Source organism: Procambarus clarkii, chromosome 9 (assembly GCF_040958095.1).
Source record: "Procambarus clarkii isolate CNS0578487 chromosome 9, FALCON_Pclarkii_2.0, whole genome shotgun sequence".
NCBI lineage: Eukaryota > Metazoa > Arthropoda > Malacostraca > Decapoda > Cambaridae > Procambarus > Procambarus clarkii.
Window position 1 is genome coordinate 51408683 of NC_091158.1, and position 21053 is coordinate 51429735.

General features: G+C 50.7%; 1 protein-coding gene across 1 annotated transcript; it reads right to left on the minus strand.

The window, feature by feature from the left end:
• Positions 1-1406: 1406 nt before the first annotated feature.
• LOC138362932 (tigger transposable element-derived protein 1-like) lies at positions 1407-3134 on the minus strand. Its single transcript, XM_069321513.1, has one exon. It carries the CDS (start codon positions 3132-3134, stop codon positions 1407-1409), a length of 1728 nt encoding a protein of 575 aa, XP_069177614.1.
• Positions 3135-21053: the final 17919 nt, after the last annotated feature.

Sequence of the window (21053 nt, forward strand, 5' to 3'; positions counted from 1 at the left end):
TACTTTCACTATTACACTTGTCAATGATACAGGTCTATAATTGAGGGGGTCTTCCCTGCTGCCACTTTTGTAGATTGGAACTATGTTAGCCTGTTTCCACACGTCTGCTACGATTCCTGTACTCAGGGATGCCTGAAAGATCAGGTGAAGTGGAATGCTGAGCTCAGATGCACATTCTCTCAGAACCCATGGTGAAACGCCATCTGGGCCAGCTGCTTTGTTCTTACCGAGCTCCTTGAGCATTTTTTCCACTTTGTCTCTAGACACCACTATGTGCTCTATGTTGTTCTCTGGAATTCTTATTGTATCTGGTTCCCTAAAGATTTCATTTTGTACAAACACACTTTGGAACTTTTCGTTTAGTGTTTCACACATTTCCTTTTCATCTTCCGTGAATCTATTTCCCATTTTCAACCTCTGAATATTATCCTTTACCTGCAATTTGTTGTTTATGAATTTATAGAATAGACCTGGTTCTGTTTTACATTTGTCTGCAATCCCTTTTTCAAAATTTCTTTCTGCCTCTCTCCTCACTGGGTTGACTTTGACTGGTGTTGGGTTGACTGGGTCAACATGTGATGAGTCAGGTGCAGGTGATGCAATGCGAGCTTTCTTGGAAGCCATTGCAAAAGACTCTTTAATTGACATTTGTTTGTGACATCATCTGCCACTGGCTTCTTTGTCACCTCACACCTCTGTACCACTCCCACACTGCATTATCAACACTCTCCACCTTTGCTTTACTTACTACCTTTCTATTTCGTATTGCCTTACAACTTTCACTTTTAGAGAAAGTAAAAAATTATAGGTTTAGCCTGAAGAAGATAAAAAACAGTACTTTTGCTAATGCCATATCCAACGCACACGACACTTCTCGGGATACCGTTCCCCACCTTCTTAATTATTTTAACTTTCTTCTCAAATGTCATCACTGACCTCTTTCTTTTATGTATCCCACTTGTTGATGCTTTCACTGACACAATGCGTGCATTTGGAGCCGACATGGTGCACGGAAGTTCCTTGATTGTGCAGATACAGTGGTACCTCGCATAACGAATTTAATCTGTTCCAACGCCGCCGTCGTCATGTGAAACCGGCGTCATGCAAAACATTTTCCCCACCCAAAACAATGTAAATACAAATAATCCGTTCCACCCCCTAAAACAACAATATGACATTATACACTGGTAATATTATACTGTACATGTTAAATAAATGTTTGTTTGACTGTTTCCATGTGTATATTCACTTTACCTTATGAAGCGTCGTCGCTGGCTTGAGGGAGCTGATCGGGAGGGAGGGAGGAGAGGGCTTACGGGGAGGAGGGTGACACCACCTCTGGGTCAGGCGGGCTCGCTCTCTTTGGGAATTTAACCCCACTAGGACCGGGTTGTGGTTCAATATCACTAGCACGTCTCTTCCCACCCTGTCCACTGACCATATCGCGTGTCACTTGCACTTGTCACTTGTCTTCGTTGGAGGATGTCCCTAAATCGAGACAGCACATTGTCATTAAACAGGTTCACGCACCGTGTTGTCACCGCCTTCTCAGGGTGATGCTTTTCCGCAAATGCTGTCACCTTTTCGAACATGCCCAGCACGTCCCTGATCTCACTAGATGGGATAGCATCCTCGCAGACCTCCTCCTCCCCCGATGAGAGCTCCTGTACCTCCTGTTGCACCAGCTCTTTCTGCAGTTCCAGGAGTTCCTCGGTGGTCAGTTCATCACTGTGCTCCTCCACCAACTCCTGCACATCAGCGGCATCCACCTCCAGACCCAGTGTGTGTCCCAGAGCGACAATATCATCCACTAAAAGAGCCTCCGGGTCATCCACAGGTGCGGATGCAGATGCAGGTGCAGGACCGAAACCTTCGAAGTCTCGCTCAGGGACACCCTCAGGCCACAGGTTTCGCCATGCAGAGTGTAGGGTTCTCCGTGACACCCCTTCCCAGGCCTTATCTATCAAACGCAAGGCCCCCATGATATTGAACTGCTCCTTCCAGAATTGTCTGAGGGTCAGCTCTGTGGTGTCAATCACATGAACACATCTCTCCAACAAGGCCTTCATATAGAGCTTCTTAAAATTAGCAATGACCTGCTGATCCATGGGTTGGAGGAGTGGCGTGGTGTTTGGAGGAAGAAACTTGATGGTGATAAACTGATTTTCAGGGAACAGATCATCTTGCAGTTGGCGAGGATGCGCAGGTGCATTATCGAGCACAAGCAAGGCCTTGAGTGGTAACTGCTTGTCGACGAGATAATTTCTCACTGTGGTGCCGAAAACGTCATTTACCCACTCACTAAAGAAGATCTGCGTGACCCAGGACCTCTTGTTCGACCTCCACATCACATTCAGCCGTGTCTTGTGAACCTTAAACGCTTTGAACACACGTGGATTTTCTGAGTGATAGACGAGCAGCGGCTTGACCTTGCAATCGCCACTTGCATTGGCGCAGAGCACGAGAGTAAGGCGATCCTTCATCGGTTTGTGGCCAGGCAATGATTGTTCCTCTTGCGTGATGTAGGTCCTCTTCGTCAGTTTTTTCCAAAAAAGGCCGGTCTCGTCACAATTGAAAACTTGTGGCAGAAACTGCTCCTGATCAACAAATTTCTGGAACTCTGGCACAAAAGCCTCAGCAGCACCTTTATCAGAGCTGGCAGCCTCCCCATGTCGCACAACACTGTGTATACCACTCCTTTTCTTAAAGTTCTCAAACCAGCCACGGCTTGCCCTAAATACCTCATCTTGAGACGACGCACCTGGTATCTTCCTGACAAGGTCCACATACAGCATCCTAGCCTTAGCGCAAACGATAGCTTCAGAGACACAATCGCCATGCAATTGTCGTTCATTCATCCACACCAGCAGTAGCCGTTCCACATCTTCCAGGAGTTTTGGACGTTTGCTGGTGAGCTTGCTAACTCCTTTGGCCCCGTCAAGCGTCTTATATTTATCCTTGCCCTTCAGTATGGTGGATATTGTTGAGGGAGCCCTGCCATACTCCCTGGCAAGATCAACCACACGAATACCACGCTCGTGCTTTGCTATGATCTCTTTCTTCACTTCCACAGTGATTGCCTCTTTCTTCCCCTTGCAAACTCCTGCTTTCGCAGGCTGCTTCTTGGACGACATCGTGCGTTCAGAATTGTAGTCACAAAACCACAAACAAAAACAACACGAATATCAGAATTGTGTGTGGAGCGATACAGATGGATACTGGTCATGTGTGACACCAATACAACACTGTCGACAGTGGCGGCGTGACCCCACCATGTGGTGTTGACGTTTGTGGGACATTTGGGGCTTGACTCTATTTATTTAAATATTAATGTAATGAAAATCAATTATGAAGGACCACCCGCTTTTATAGTAAAGAGGGAAACTAAGAAAATATGATCATTAGAAAATTCCTAGATGAACCAGTAACTATGGATAAAATACTAGAGAATATGATCACTGAAATAATTAATGGGCTGTATAATTAAAAGAATCAAAGCCTCAAACACCTATATTGGGGGGTTATTACTGGAACTCAATACGTCCAGGAACTAGTGTGGTTCGTTCACCAGTCCAATGTATAATAATCTAATCCTATGAACATTTATAGAATCATTATCTTTATCATCAATGAGAACATAAATCACGAACATAAGCATTAATAGTTATAATAAACACATGTCAATCCAATGAACAGAGTTCTGCATGTAAAGGAATACAGATAATAGAAATCAAGGAATACGAAAGGAGTCTTAGCTTGAAGATGATTTCCAAGAAGTTAGTTACGACTCATCCTCTGATTCTCCTGGACTCGTCATGGAACACTGGGAGTTGATTAACATGGGAAATGACAGCTCGGAGAATTCTTCACACACGCTGTAAATCAAATTGTATTCAGTAGCAACAGATTAAGCTACTAGATATCTATGTTCAAGAAAGTGAGATTAATAATAAGATTAAATAATGACCTGTAGTTTTTGTTGTCGCACGGCGTCACGACAAGCTACCCAGCTATAAACCCACCCCCTATATGATGCATCAAATAAGGATAAAGGTACTTAGCTAATAAGGGCACTGTGTAAGTTAAGGCTTGCCGAAGTTCGCGTCCTAGGTTCCGGTCCAGCCTATCCTAGATACTGACGCGCTTCACTGGCCGGTCACGTGGTATTACATAGAACCAAATTTAACAGGTTCTAGCTGAATGTCAAATTAAATCTCTTGACAATTCAACTTGTTATGTAAAGTGACACTGACACCAGCAAAGTTAATGTCTGCAAAGGTTCTTCACACCTCACAGTGGCGACTTTCTTCTGGAGTTCTTGATGGCGTCTACCCTGGTGGCTGGGTAATGGCGTCTCGTCGTGAGTGCGTTGCCTCGTGTACTGGCGTCTCCTCCGCCCCGCTCCGCGTCCCGCATTTGTTACTCAAATTATTTATTACGGATATTATCATTTCTCGCAGTTGTGATTGAAATGCTCGGGTTTGGACGGGTTTATTATTTAGAGGAGTTAAATATTATTATTTGCCCGTTTTATGATAGTAAACGAACAATGGAGATGAATTAAAGTCTCTCCAGGGCATTCACGCGTGACGTTAAATTTATTACTAGATAACAGTTATAACTATAAACGTCTATTTGGCTCTAGTTGGGGATCAGTTCATCTGTAATTAATTATCACACAGAACACCGTTGTTTATAGAGACTCAAATTCAATTCTCAGACACACTGGATATAAATGTGTTTATTACAATGGAATCTGACACAATACTGGCGTCGGGTGATGTAAGAATTCTAGCCTTATTGTACAGATGTAATTATTAGTACATGTGAACTCTACGTTGGGTTAATTTTATCACTACAATGATTAGTAGAATTAGTAATAATTAATGAGAATACACCCGTGTTGTATTCAGTGTTGGGAATTTCCAACAACGTTACACAAACGAGCGTTCGTCATATGGGACGATTTCTCGCCGATCGGGCCAGTCGTTACCCAAAATATTCGCCTTGTGGGGCGATCGTTATGCAAGGTACCACTGTATATCCAACAAAGTCACGGAATGAACACTCCAGCCTTGTGACAAATCAATGGGAACAATAGGCTGAGAATCTGTGACATCACAGGGTAGCAGGCACCATAGAGGTGGCACCAAAAACGGTCAGTGGGCAAACTAAACCATCTCCCACCCACCACCACAGGCCGGTGCGACGCTTGTCTGGCTGCTTCCTCACCCGAACTTGGTTCGTGTAGGGTAACTCCCACCCCGGTCGGTGTGAGGCTTGGCGGACTGCTTCTTGCCTGAACTTGGTTCGTGTAGTGTGACTCTCCAACCCCAATCGGAAAACCAAGTGGTGCTCTATAATAAAATGTGTGAATCATCGCTACACTGAAAATTATGGTGTGCATATTAGTGATTCATTTATGTTCATAAAAAATAAACAAATAGTTTTGCAGATATTACACTACACAAGTTACATATAAGTATCTGCATGTTTTGTTCACCATAACGAACCACTAAGATGTTATACAGAGTAAAAAAACAACGAGTAGTGGCCAACACACAGCAGCCAGCCAACCACTCACCACCACTTACTCCCTCAACACCACCTCACTCCCCAACATCCTCCTCCCACCATACTGATTTTTGCTTTTATTCACTTTATATAAGTATCTACATGTTTTGTTCACCATAACTGTTCAACTAAGCAAATATTGTGCCCAAAGAGCATAGTGGCCACCCTTACACAGCATGACATGTCATACAGATTAGGCCCCATCCTCACCAAAATGCCTTCTCCCAACACTTCTTTTGCTGTTATTACACTATATATACACATTATATATAAGTATCTACATTTGTGTTCATCATAACGAACCAATAAAGTTGGTATGCTGAGTCAAAAAGCAGCAAGGAGTCACACCAACCAGCCCGCCACTGGCTGCAACTCCCTCCCTCAACACCTCACTCGCCAACATCTTCCTCCCACCATACTGTTTTTGCTTCTATTCACTATATATATATGTTATATATAAGTATCTGTACGTTTTGTTCACCATAGCGAATCACTAAGCCGGAATAGTAAGTACAGACAGCAACAGGTGGCCACATAGATTCGGCAGACGATGCTACAGCCCCCCCCCCCCACCCTCAATATTACTCCCACAGCACAGCACAAATTGTCACAACAATCCTGCTATTATCAGAATCCTGGTCATTTTTACCAGTCAGGGGTCTTCTGTAATACAATCATTGCTAAATAATACCGGTTACATATATGTTTTTACATTTTTTAGGCGAAGCTGTAATCACAAGCTGAACAGCAATGCTGTGAGCTCATGCTGTGTGTGCCAGCCTTGGTGGCTCACTCAGTACTGAGGCCCTCACATCCAGGAATGTTGCCCATGATTTTTTTTTTAAATGGCTTCTGTTTATAAGAACCTTGAAGAAGGTGCTGTGAACCCCGTGTGTCTGTGGGCAGTTTAAATTTTGTGTAGTACTCTAAAACTTCATATGCAGTGATGCGCACTTTTGCGTCAGTTATTCAAAACTTCATATGCAGTGTTGCGTTGTTTAAGGGTTAAATCTTGCATGGTACTCCAACACTTTAATAGGTTTGGTGTGCAATTCTGCGATAGTTACACACCCCAGCTAGTAATGTGTTTGTTTTGCAGCTTAAGGGTTAAGCCCTGAACAGCAGAAGGGTTAAGGGTGAGTTTGTTAGCAGTTAACCAAAGATGAACTTTATTTAGTTCAGTATTCACTGTATCATTCAGAGTAAGACGGTCAGGATTGGAGGAAATAAAGGTTGTGTCATCAGCAAATAAAATTGGGTTGAGGTGTTTAGAGGCATTTGGAAGGTCATTAACCCTTGGGAGGCAGCAGCTATGGGGCTAAGGCCTTTAACACTGCCAGGGACAGCAGCAAAATTAAAAAAAAAAATTGTCTTATAAAAGTGTTCATTTGTGTTCCCTGAGCATGTGGAATAAAAAAAAAATCATTGTACAGAGGTACCTCGAATAACGATCACCTGAAATGGAGAACATTTTGGGTAACGACCGGCCCGATCGCCGACATTTCGTCTTGTATGGCGACCGCTCGTTTGAATAACGATGACACCACATGGTGGGGTCGCGCTGCTTCTTGCACATTCTCGGATGCCTCCGACGATGCAAATAAATTATGCTGTTTTTGTTTAACCCTTAACATGCTCGGGGTCTAATATCCTGCCATCCGCACAGGCGCATGTCATTTTGAACATTTTTTTTTTTATTTTTTTTGCTAATCTGTTAAGTTCTGTTTACTGATCACGGGAAAAATAAAAAAAAAATCTATTGTACTTACTTTTGTTGCAATAGAGCCGGAAAGCTCAGTGATGACGTCACAATCTGCATGTTCGCTCATGCAGTACGCGCCCCAGAGGCGTTGCGCGCGGTCCTCAAACAGCCAGAGTTGCCACAAATATATTTTCGCGCTATTTATTTACAACGTCTAGGCGCATTTTATCCAATTTTTTTCACTAATTGTGTTTCAAATACTGTTTGAACATATTTTGTATCAATAATTGTTGCATATTTGAGTATACACAGGCGCACACAAATGTTTTCAATTACGGCAATATAATATGTCATTACAGTCTATTATATTATATGTTCTGCTTATATTTGTATATATTTACACACACGCACACGCTATCTGCTTATATGTTTACATATTTACATACTCGCACACGCTATACACACTTTGAAGCACACTTAGAAGTTTTTCTAGACTGTGGTAGTTATTGAAGCAGTCGACAGCACATACTGGGGTACCACACGTTTCACACCATGTTTGCACAAGCTTCCGTTTCTTGTCTCTACGTGTCGTTGTTTTACACACCAAGCAATCACGTTGGGCTATTGCACGCTTCCCAGCTGGTGGGAAATACTTGAGTCTGTGTGCTAGGAAGCCTTCAGTGTGAGCGAGGCGTGGAGTACCAGCATGCTGCAACAGTGGGTTTATGATGGGCCGCTGAATACCTGGGACATCTTTTGCAAACTTTCCTAATAACTGTATTGCAGCATCAAATACAAAGTCACGGAAAGTGGGCTTACGTCCAGTTCTCACAAGGTATATGTTGAAACAGTTCAGCATGCTCATGTCCACAAGATGGAAGAACACTTTTTTCGTCCACCTACATGTCTTCTGCACACACTCTGCAGTGCCAATCATCATGTCTGATTTATCAATCAACCGCATGTTGATATTATAGTCTAAAACACAGTCTGGCTTATATAGTGGTGCGTTTGTTTTATGGCTCACTTTCCCACTGTTCACCATTGTTCCATCATGAATTGTTGTCAGCAAGTTCACCTCTCTTTTGTCTTTACACCAAACTGACAGAATGTTATCACTTTTCCTTCTCTGACACTCACCAACTGCAATGTCGTTGTCAAACAGGCATTTCCCTTCGTTGTGGCTTTACTCTACCAACCAATCCGGTTCTATTTTCTAGCAAGAACCGAGCTAGCAAGGGACTTGTACAGTATAGTAATTATCCGTGTATAAAATGTGTCCCTTGTTCATCCACGGAGCCATGATGGTCTTCACTACACTCCCCGAGAATCCATGTTCGTCGTTACCGGGAATGTCTACATCACTAGCCGAGTACAGAATCATGTGTAACACGTATCCTGTCTCACAATCACAAAGAACAAAAAATTTCAGGACAAATCGGTTTCGTTTTGAGGGAATGTACTGTTTGAATGGAACACGTCCCTTGAAAAGTACGAGAGATTCATCAACCACCAGCTTCTGTGCTGGTACGTAAAAATCTCTGAATTTTCCAATAACATCGTTCATGTAGTGCCTCACTCGCCACAGTCTATCATCAGGTGTTCGGTCCTGAACACTTCCAAAATGTAGACACCTGAGGAGTATCTGAAACCTGTCTCGTGACATATATTTCCCGAATAAAGGTGTTGGTATTGTCTTGTCCTTGCTCCAATAGTCACTTATTGCATGTTTGTGACAGTGCTTCATCAACAAACAGAGTGCCAAAAACACATACATTTCCGCAACTGTGGTATTTTTCCAAAGCTGCAGTCGTGAAGATTCTGTGACTTCCCTCTCAATCAGGTAAGCAGCATGCAGGTTCGTTTGGTGTACAATGTATTCCATGAGTGGTTCATCATAGAATGCTGTAAAATATTCCATCTCAGCCATGTCCTCACCTTGATTAGGGAAAAGGTTTGTAATCCCTACATCTTTATCGTCAAAGTGAGGAATATTAGGAATAAAATCGTCACCATCACTCCACTCAAGTACACCAGGCGTCCTGCGAGATGCAGAGGAAAGACGGCGAGGAAGCGATGCATACCGGCGACCAGGAGCTGAATACCGTCTGCGAGAAGCACGGCGGCTACGTGCACGTGAGGTGGATGCACGTGAAGTGGATGCACGCGAGGTGGATGCACGTGAACACGAGGGTCTTGGTCCCTCATGTGGTGCCATGCGGTGGCGCTTGGCCGGGCGAGATGCTGCTGACGCGACAATTTCTCGCCCAGTTACACCACTGGTACCAGCCACAGGCTCAATAAAACTATGATCTGAGTCACTAAACCCAGAAAAGGAGTCACCTCCCTCTGACTCGTCACCCTCAAACAGAAAATATCCACAGGAACTGTGAGGTCGTGGTAGAATTGGGGTAGAAACTGGCTGAGGAGGCATGGGTGAGCGTAGAGGCCTCGCCATGGCATGGCGGTCATTCTCACTCTCACTGCTGCTGCTACTATCACCCGACAATTGTGTATAATCCTCATCGTTGTCTGAATCATCAAACACACTTTCTTCACCTTCAGAGAATAATTCGTGGGCTATTTGCTCTGGGGTGAGGGACTGAGTGGTGCGTGCCCGTGAGGCGTTTGACCGTGTGCTCGCCATGGTGACTCTCACTAAACTGAGGCCTCCCATGCCTTCGGTTCGTGAGCGGGAATTTTTTTCAAAATGGCCGCTGTTTACTAGAGCCCCTGGGCAGCGTATGGGACCCCCAGCTACACCGCGGGCCATTCAAATCGTGCGCGGTACCCATAATCGTCATATGACGTGAAGCGCAGTTGACTGGTAAAACGATTTACACTTCATATGACGTGATGCGCACTTTAAGGGTTAAAGATGCTAATGATGCTGGGATATAAAGGGGTGACTGCTGAGATGTTGCAAAGCATTGACTTTTTTGTAGAAAAAAAAAAATGAAAAATTGAAAAAAAAAAAAATAGAACAAATGTCAAAAAGGTTTGTTTGGTGTTTGGCAGGTAGGCTGCTCCATGTTTCTTAAATAAAAAAAAAAAAATGAAAATTTTTGAAAAACAACAAATTTCAAAAAGGTTCGTGCGGTGTTCGGCAGGTAAACTGCTCCATGTTTCTTAAATAAAAAAATAAAAAATAAAAAAAAATGAAAAATTTTGAAAAACAGAACAAATGCCATAAAGATGCGTTCAGTCTTTGTTGGGTAGGCTGCTCCATTATTGAGACGTAAATGAAAAATGCAAAACAAATGGAACACATTTGAAACAAAGAAAAATTGCTATAATGGGGCAGCCTACCTGATAAACATTGAATGAACCTTTATGGCATTTGTCCATTTTCCAAATTGTTTCAACCTTTTTTTATTTATTTTTTTTTTATTTATTTTTTTTTATTTAAGAAACATGGAGCAGCCTACCTGCCGAACACCAAGCGAACCTTTTGCTATAAGACAAATAAAAAAAAATATTGAACAAATTTGAAGAAAGAAAAATGTCCTAAAGGTTTGTTCAGTGTATGTAAGGTAGGCTGCTCCATTATTTAAAACATCGAATATCATAATGATGTTTTTCAGTGGTAGAATGGATTAATTTGATTTCCATTATTGTCAATGGGGACATTCGTTTTGTATGACGTCCGTTTCACATGATGATCACAGAGCCGGAACGGATTAAATTCTTTATTCAAGGTTCCACTGTACTTACCTACCCTCTCTGCCCACCCTGCCACCCACCACCTTAGTCTACCATCAGCCACCCACCACCTTCGTCTACCATCAGTCACTCACCTCCTTAGTCTACCATCAGCCACCCACCACCTTAGTTTACCATCAGCCACCCACCACCTTAGTCTACCATCAGTCACCCACCACCATAGTCTACCATCAGTCACCCACCACCATAGTCTACCATCAGCCACCCACCACCATAGTCTACCATCAGCCACCCACCACCTTAGTCTACCATCAGCCACCCACCACCATAGTCTACCATCAGTCACCCACCACCATAGTTTACAATCTGCCACCTGCTCGGTCTTCTGCCGACACATCCACCCACTCTGCCCTCTCTGCCAACCATCTCAGTACTGCCCGCCTGCACACACTGACACCTGCCCGACCACTGCTGCCTGCCTATCCACCCATATTGCCACCCGCCCTGCTACTCATCCATCCACTCACTCTCACCTGCCCACCCACTCGTCCTCCATGTGTTCTTTCCTTACATGAATCTAGGGATGGTGTTTCTGAAAGATTTTCTTTCCTGTCCCCCAGCCTCCTCGTCCCACTCACCTGCCATCCACTTAGTCCCCCACCATCCATCCCTCCATACAGTTCCCCCACCATCCATCCCTCCATACAGTTCCCCCCACCATCCATTCCTCCATCCAGTTCCCCCCACCATCCATCCCTCCATACAGTTCCCCCCACCATCCATCCCTCCATACAGTTCCCCCCACCATCCATCCCTCCATACAGTTCCCCCCACCATCCATTCCTCCATCCAGTTCCCCCCACCATCCATCCCTCCATACAGTTCCCCCCACCATCCATTCCTCCATCTAGTTCCCCCCACCATCCATCCCTCCATACAGTTCCCCCCACCATCCATCCCTCCATACAGTTCCCCCCACCATCCATTCCTCCATCCAGTTCCCCCCACCATCCATCACTTCATACAGTTCCCCCACCATCCATCCCTCCATCCAGTTCCCCCCACCATCCATCCCTCCATACAGTTCCCCCCACCATCCATCCCTCCATACAGTTCCCCCCCACCATCCCTCCATACAGTTCCCCCCACTATCCATCCCTCCATACAGTTCCCCCCACCATCCATCCCTCCATACAGTTCCCCCCACCATCCATCCCTCCATACAGTTCCCCCCCCCCACCATCCATCCCTCCATACAGTTCCCCCCACCATCCATCCCTCCATACAGTCCCCCCCCCCCAACATCCATCCCTCCATACAGTTCCCCCCACCATCCATCCCTCCATACAGTTCCCCCCACCATCCATCCATCCATACAGTTCCCCCCACCATCCATCCCTCCATACAGTTCCCCCCCCACCATCCATCCATCCATACAGTTCCCCCCACCATCCATCCCTCCATACAGTTCCCCCCCACCATCCATCCATCCATACAGTTCCCCCCCACCATCCATCCATCCATCCATCCATCCAGTTCCATCCATCCATCCATCCATCCATCCATACAGTTCCCCCCACCATCCCTCCATACAGTTCCCCCCACCATCCATCCCTCCATACAGTTCCCCCCACCATCCATCCATCCATCCAGTTCCCCCCACCATCCATCCATCCATACAGTTCCCCCCACCATCCATCCCTCCATACAGTTCCCCCCACCATCCATCCATACAGTTCCCCCCCACCATCCATCCATCCATCCAGTTCCCCTCACCATCCATCCCTCCATCCAGTTCCCCCCACCATCCATCCATCTGGTTCCCCCCACCATCCATCCATCCAGTTCCCCACACCATCCATCCAGTTCCCCCCCCATCCATCCATCCATCCAGTTCCCCTCACCATCCATCCCTCCATCCAGTTCCCCCCACCATCCATCCATCCAGTTCCACCCACCATCTATCCCAACAGTTCCCCACCACCATCCATCCATCCAGTTCCCGCCACCACCATCCCTCCATCCAGTTCCCCCCACCACCATCCCTCCATCCAGTTCCCCCCACCATCCATCCATCCATCCATCGATCCATCCAGTCCCCCCACCATCCATCCCTCCATCCAGTTCCCCCCACCATCCATCCATACAGTTCCCCCCACCATCCATCCATCCATCCAGTTCCCCCCCACCATCCATCCCTCCATCCAGTTCCCCCCACCATCCATCCATCCAGTTCCCCCCCACCATCCATCCATCCAGTTCCCCCCACCATCCATCCATCCAGTTCCCCCCCACCATCCATCCATCCAGTTCCCCCCCACCATCCATCCAGTTCCCCTCACCATCCATCCCTCCATCCAGTTCCCCTCACCATCCATCCCTCCATCCAGTTCCCCCCCACCATCCATCCATCCAGTTCCCCCCCACCATCCATCCCTCCATACAGTTCCCCCCACCATCCATCCATCCATCCAGTCCCCCCACCATCCATCCCTCCATCCAGTTCCCCCCACCATCCATCCATCCAGTTCCCCCCCACCATCCATCCATCCAGTTCCCCCCCACCATCCATCCATCCATCCAGTTCCCCTCACCATCCATCCCTCCATACAGTTCCCCTCACCATCCATCCCTCCATACAGTTCCCCCCACCATCCATCCCTCCATACAGTTCCTCCCCACCATCCATCCTTCCATACAGTTCCCCCCCACCATCCATCCATCCATCCAGTTCCCCTCCCCATCCATCCCTCCATACAGTTCCCCCCACCATCCATCCCTCCATACAGTTCCCCCCACCATCCATCCCTCCATACAGTTCCCCCCACCATCCATCCATCCATCCAGTCCCCCCACCATCCATCCCTCCATCCAGTTCCCCCCACCATCCATCCATCCAGTTCCCCCCCACCATCCCTCTATACAGTTCCCCCCACCATCCCTCCATACAGTTCCCCCCCATCATCCATCCATCCATCCAGTTCCCCCCACCATCCATCCCTCCATACAGTTCCCCCCACCATCCATCCCTCCATACAGTTCCCCCGACCATCCATCCCTCCATACAGTTCCCCTCCACCATCCATCCCTCCATACAGTTCCCCCCCCCACCATCCATCCCTCCATACAGTTCCCCCCCCACCATCCATCCCTCCATACAGTTCCCCCCACCATCCCTCCATACAGTTCCCCCCACCATCCATCACTCCATACAGTTCCCCCCACATCCATCACTCCATACAGTTCCCACCCACCATCCATCCCTCCATACAGTTCCCCCCACCATCCCTCCATACAGTTCCCCCCACCATCCATCACTCCATACAGTTCCCCCCACCATCCATCCCTCCATACAGTTCCCCCCACCATCCCTCCATACAGTTCCCCCCACCATCCATCACTACATACAGTTCCCCCCACCATCCATCCATCCATCCATCCATACAGTTCCCCCACCATCCATCCATCCATACAGTTCCCCCCACCATCCATCCCTCCATACAGTTCCCCCCACCATCCCTCCCTCCATACAGTTCCCCCCACCATCCCTCCCTCCATACAGTTCCCCCCACCATCCATCCATCCATACAGTTTCCCCCCAACCATCCCTCCATCCAGTTCCCCCCACCATCCATCCATCCATCCATACAGTTCCCCCACCATCCATCCATCCAAAAAGTTCCCCCCACCATCCATCCCTCCATACAGTTCCCCCCACCATCCCTCCCTCCATACAGTTCCCCCCACCATCCATTCATCCATACAGTTCCCCCCACCATCCATCCATCCATCCAGTTCCATCCATCCATCCATACAGTTCCCCCCCACCATCCATCCATCCATACAGTTCCCCCCACCATCCATCCCTCCATACAGTTCCCCCCCACCATCCATCCCTCCATACAGTTCCCCCCCACCATCCATCCATCCATCCAGTTCCCCCCACCATCCATCCATCCATACAGTTCCCCCCACCATCCATCACTCCATACAGTTCCCCCCACCATCCATCCCTCCATACAGTTCCCCCCCCACCATCCATCCATCCATCCATACAGTTCCCCTCCACCATCCATCCATCCATCCAGTTCCCCTCACCATCCATCCCTCCATACAGTTCCCCCCCACCATCCATCCATCCAGTTCCCCCCCACCATCCATCCATCCAGTTCCCCCCACCATCCATCCATCCATCCAGTTCCCCTCACCATCCATCCCTCCATACAGTTCCCCCCACCATCCATCCAGTCCCCCTACCATCCATCCCTCCATCCAGTTCCCCCACCATCCATCCATACAGTTCCCCCCCACCATCCATCCATCCATCCATCCATCCAGTTCCCCTCACCATCCATCCCTCCATCCAGTTCCCCCCACCATCCATCCATCCGGTTCCCCCACCATCCATCCATCCAGTTCCCCCCCACCATCCATCCATCCAGTTCCCCCCCACCATCCATCCATCCATCCAGTCCCCCCACCATCCATCCCTCCATCCAGTTCCCCCCACCATCCATCCATACAGTTCCCCCCACCATCCATCCATCCGTCCAGTTCCCCTCACCATCCATCCCTCCATCCAGTTCCCCTCACCATCCATCCATCCAGTTCCCCCCCACCATCCATCCATCCAGTTCCCCCCCACCATCCATCCATCCATCCAGTCCCCCCACCATCCATCCCTCCATCCAGTTCCCCACCACCATCCATCCATCCAGTTCCCCCCACCATCCATCCCTCCATACAGTTCCCCCCACCATCCCTCCATACAGTTCCCCCCACCATCCATCCCTCCATACAGTTCCCCCCACCATCCATCCATCCATCCATCCAGTCCCCCCACCATCCGTCCCTCCATCCAGTTCCCCCCCACCATCCATCCATCCAGTTCCCCCCCACCATCCATCCATCCAGTTCCCCCCCACCATCCATCCCTCCATACAGTTCCCCCCACCATCCATCCCTCCATACAGTTTCCCCCCCCCCACCATCTATCCGTCCCTCCATGCAGTTCCCCCCACCATCCATCCGTCCATCCAGTTCCCCCCCCCCACCATCTATCCATCCCTCCATACAGTTCCCCCCACCATCCATCCCTCCATACAGTTCCCCCCACCATCCATCCCTCCATACAGTTCCCCCCACCATCCATCCCTCCATACAGTTCCCCCCACCATCCATCCCTCCATACAGTCCCCCCCACCATCCATCCATCCAGTTCCATCCACCATCTATCCCAACAGTTCCCCCCCACCATCCATCCCTCCATACAGTTCCCCCCACCATCCATCCATCCAGTTCCCCCCACCATCCATCCAGTTCCCCCCACCATCCATCCCCCCATACAGTTCCCCCCACCATCCATCCCTCCATACAGTTCCCCCCACCGTCCATCCCTCCGTACAGTTCCCCCCACCATCCATCCCTCCATACAGTTCCCCCCACCATCCATCCCTCCATACAGTTCCCCCAACCATCCATCCCTTCATACAGTTCCCCCCCACCATCCCTCCATACAGTTCCCCCCCACCATCCATCCCTCCATACAGTTCCCCCCACCGTCCATCCCTTCGTACAGTTCCCCCCACCATCCATCCCTCCATACAGTTCCCCCCACTGTCCATCCCTCCGTACAGTTCCCCCAACCATCCATCCCTCCATACAGTTCCCCCCCACCATCCCTCCATACAGTTCCCCCCCACCATCCATCCCTCCATACAGTTCCCCCCACCATCCATCCCTCCATACAGTTCCCCCCCACCATCCCTCCATACAGTTCCCCCCCACCATCCATCCCTCCATACAGTTCCCCCCACCATCCATCCCTCCATACAGTTCCCCCCCACCATCCCTCCATACAGTTCCCCCCCCACCATCCATCCCTCCATACAGTTCCCCCCACCATCCATTCATCCAGTTCCCCCCACCATCCATCCAGTTCCCCCCACCATCCATCCCTCCATACAGTTCCCCCCACCATCCCTCCATACAGTTCCCCCCACCATCCATCCATCCATACAGTTCCCCCCACCATCCATCCCTCCATACAGTCCCCCCCACCATCCATCCCTCCATACAGTTCCCCCCACCATCCATCCCTCCATACAGTTCCCCTCCACCATCCATCCCTCCATACAGTCCCCCCCCCACCATCCATCCCTCCATACAGTTCCCCCACCATCCATCCATACAGTTCCCCCCACCATCCATCCCTCCAGTTCCCCCCACCATCCATCCCTCCATACTTTCCCCCCACCATCCATCCCTCCATACTTTACCCCCAACCATCCATCCATCCATCCAGTTCCTCCCCCGCCATCCATCCAGTTCCCCCCACCATCCATCCCTCCATACAGTCCCCCCCACCATCCATCCATCCATACAGTCCCCCCACCATCCGTCCATCCAGTTCCCCCCACCATCCATCCCTCCATACAGTTCCCCCCCACCATCCATCCCTCCATCCAGTTCCCCCCCCCACCATCCCTCCTTACAGTTCCCCCCCCACCATCCATCCCTCCATACAGTTCCCCCCACCATCCATCCATCCATACAGTTCCCCCCCACCATCCCTCCATACAGTTCCCCCCCCCACCATCCCTCCATACAGTTCCCCCCCCCCCACCATCCATCCCTCCATCCAGTTCCCCCCCCCACCATCCCTCCATACAGTTACCCCCCACCATCCATCCCTCCATACAGTTCCCCCCCACCATCCATCCCTCCATCCAGTTCCCCCCCACCATCCCTCCATACAGTTCCCCCCACCATCCATCCCTCCATACAGTTCCCCCACCATCCATCCATCCATACAGTTCCCCCCACCATCCATCCCTCCATACAGTTCCCCCCACCATCCCTCCCTCCCATCCAGTTCCCCCCACCATCCATCCCTCCATACAGTTCCCCCCACCATCCATCCATCCATACAGTTCCCCCCACCATCCCTCCCTCCATACAGTTCCCCCCCACCATCCCTCTATACAGTTCCCCCCACCATCCATCCCTCCATACAGTTCCCCCCACCATCCATCCCTCCATCCAGTTCCCCCCACCATGAATCCCTCCATATAGTTCCCCCCACCATCCATCCATACAGTTCCCCCCCACCATCCCTCCATCCAGTTCCCCCCACCATCCATCCCTCCATCCAGTTCCCCCCACCATCCATCCATACAGTTCCCCCCCACCATCCCTCCATACAGTTCCCCCTACCATCCATCCCTCCATACAGTTCCCCCCACCATCCATCTCTCCATACAGTTCCCCCCCACCATCCATCCCTCCATACAGTTCCCCCCACCATCCCTCCCTCCATACAGTTCCCCCCCACCATCCATCCCTCCATCCAGTTCCCCCCACCATCCATCCCTCCATACAGTTCCCCCCCCCCACCATCCATCCAGTTCCCCCCACCATCCATCCATCCAGTTCCCCCCCACCATCCATCCATCCATCCAGTTCCCCCCAACCATCCATCCCTCCATACAGTCCCCCCCACCATCCATCCCTCCATCCAGTTCCCCCCACCATCCATCCCTCCATACAGTTCCCCCCCCCACCATCCATCCAGTTCCCCCCACCATCCATCCATCCAGTTCCCCCCACCATCCATCCATCCAGTTGCCCCTCACCATCCATCCATCCAATTCCTCCCCCACCATCCATCCAGTTCCTCCCCCACCATCCATCCAGTTCCTCCCCCACCATCCATCCAGTTCCTCCCCCACCATCCATCCCTCCATACAGTTCCCCCCCACCATCCATCCCTCCATACAGTTCCCCCCACCATCCATCCATCCATACAGTTCCCCCCACCATCCCTCCATACAGTTCCCCCCACCATCCATCCAGTTCCTCCCCCACCATCCATCCAGTTCCTCCCCCACCATCCATCCAGTTCCTCCCCCACCATCCATCCAGTTCCCCCCACCGTCCATCCCTCCATCCAGTTCCCCCCCCACCATCCCTCCATACTGTTCCCCCCACCATCCATCCCTCCATACAGTTCCCCCCACCATCCATTCATCCAGTTCCCCCCACCATCCATCCAGTTCCCCCCACCATCCATCCCTCCATACAGTTCCCCCCACCATCCCTCCATACAGTTCCCCCCACCATCCATCCATCCATACAGTTCCCCCCACCATCCATCCCTCCATACAGTCCCCCCCACCATCCATCCCTCCATACAGTTCCCCCCACCATCCATCCCTCCATACAGTTCCCCTCCACCATCCATCCCTCCATACAGTCCCCCCCCCACCATCCATCCCTCCATACAGTTCCCCCACCATCCATCCATACAGTTTCCCCCACCATCCATCCCTCCAGTTCCCCCCACCATCCATCCCTCCATACTTTCCCCCCACCATCCATCCCTCCATACTTTACCCCCAACCATCCATCCATCCATCCAGTTCCTCCCCCGCCATCCATCCAGTTCCCCCCACCATCCATCCCTCCATACAGTCCCCCCCACCATCCATCCATCCATACAGTCCCCCCACCATCCGTCCATCCAGTTCCCCCCACCATCCATCCCTCCATACAGTTCCCCCCCACCATCCATCCCTCCATCCAGTTCCCCCCCCCACCATCCCTCCTTACAGTTCCCCCCCCACCATCCATCCCTCCATACAGTTCCCCCCACCATCCATCCATCCATACAGTTCCCCCCCACCATCCCTCCATACAGTTCCCCCCCCCACCATCCCTCCATACAGTTCCCCCCCCCCCCCACCATCCATCCCTCCATCCAGTTCCCCCCCCCACCATCCCTCCATACAGTTACCCCCCACCATCCATCCCTCCATACAGTTCCCCCCCACCATCCATCCCTCCATCCAGTTCCCCCCCACCATCCCTCCATACAGTTCCCCCCACCATCCATCCCTCCATACAGTTCCCCCACCATCCATCCATCCATACAGTTCCCCCCACCATCCATCCCTCCATACAGTTCCCCCCACCATCCCTCCCTCCCATCCAGTTCCCCCCACCATCCATCCCTCCATACAGTTCCCCCCACCATCCATCCATCCATACAGTTCCCCCCACCATCCCTCCCTCCATACAGTTCCCCCCCACCATCCCTCTATACAGTTCCCCCCACCATCCATCCCTCCATACAGTTCCCCCCACCATCCATCCCTCCATCCAGTTCCCCCCACCATGAATCCCTCCATATAGTTCCCCCCACCATCCATCCATACAGTTCCCCCCCACCATCCCTCCATCCAGTTCCCCCCACCATCCATCCCTCCATCCAGTTCCCCCCACTATCCATCCATACAGTTCCCCCCCACCATCCCTCCATACAGTTCCCCCTACCATCCATCCCTCCATACAGTTCCCCCCACCATCCATCTCTCCATACAGTTCCCCCCCACCATCCATCCCTCCATACAGTTCCCCCCACCATCCCTCCCTCCATACAGTTCCCCCCCACCATCCATCCCTCCATCCAGTTCCCCCCACCATCCATCCCTCCATACAGTTCCCCCCCCCCACCATCCATCCAGTTCCCCCCACCATCCATCCATCCAGTTCCCCCCCACCATCCATCCATCCATCCAGTTCCCCCCAACCATCCATCCCTCCATACAGTCCCCCCCACCATCCATCCCTCCATCCAGTTCCCCCCACCATCCATCCCTCCATACAGTTCCCCCCCCCACCATCCATCCAGTTCCCCCCACCATCCATCCATCCAGTTCCCCCCACCATCCATCCATCCAGTTGCCCCTCACCATCCATCCATCCAATTCCTCCCCCACCATCCATCCAGTTCCTCCCCCACCATCCATCCAGTTCCTCCCCCACCATCCATCCAGTTCCTCCCCCACCATCCATCCCTCCATACAGTTCCCCCCCACCATCCATCCCTCCATACAGTTCCCCCCACCATCCATCCATCCATACAGTTCCCCCCACCATCCCTCCATACAGTTCCCCCCACCATCCATCCAGTTCCTCCCCCACCATCCATCCAGTTCCTCCCCCACCATCCATCCAGTTCCTCCCCCACCATCCATCCAGTTCCCCCCACCGTCCATCCCTCCATCCAGTTCCCCCCCCACCATCCCTCCATACTGTTCCCCCCACCATCCAT

What these genes read in the sequence shown, in the direction of transcription:
- LOC138362932 (XM_069321513.1), bottom strand. Translation starts at nt 3,134, where the DNA reads ATGTCGTCCAAGAAGCAGCCTGCGAAAGCAGGAGTTTGCAAGGGGAAG.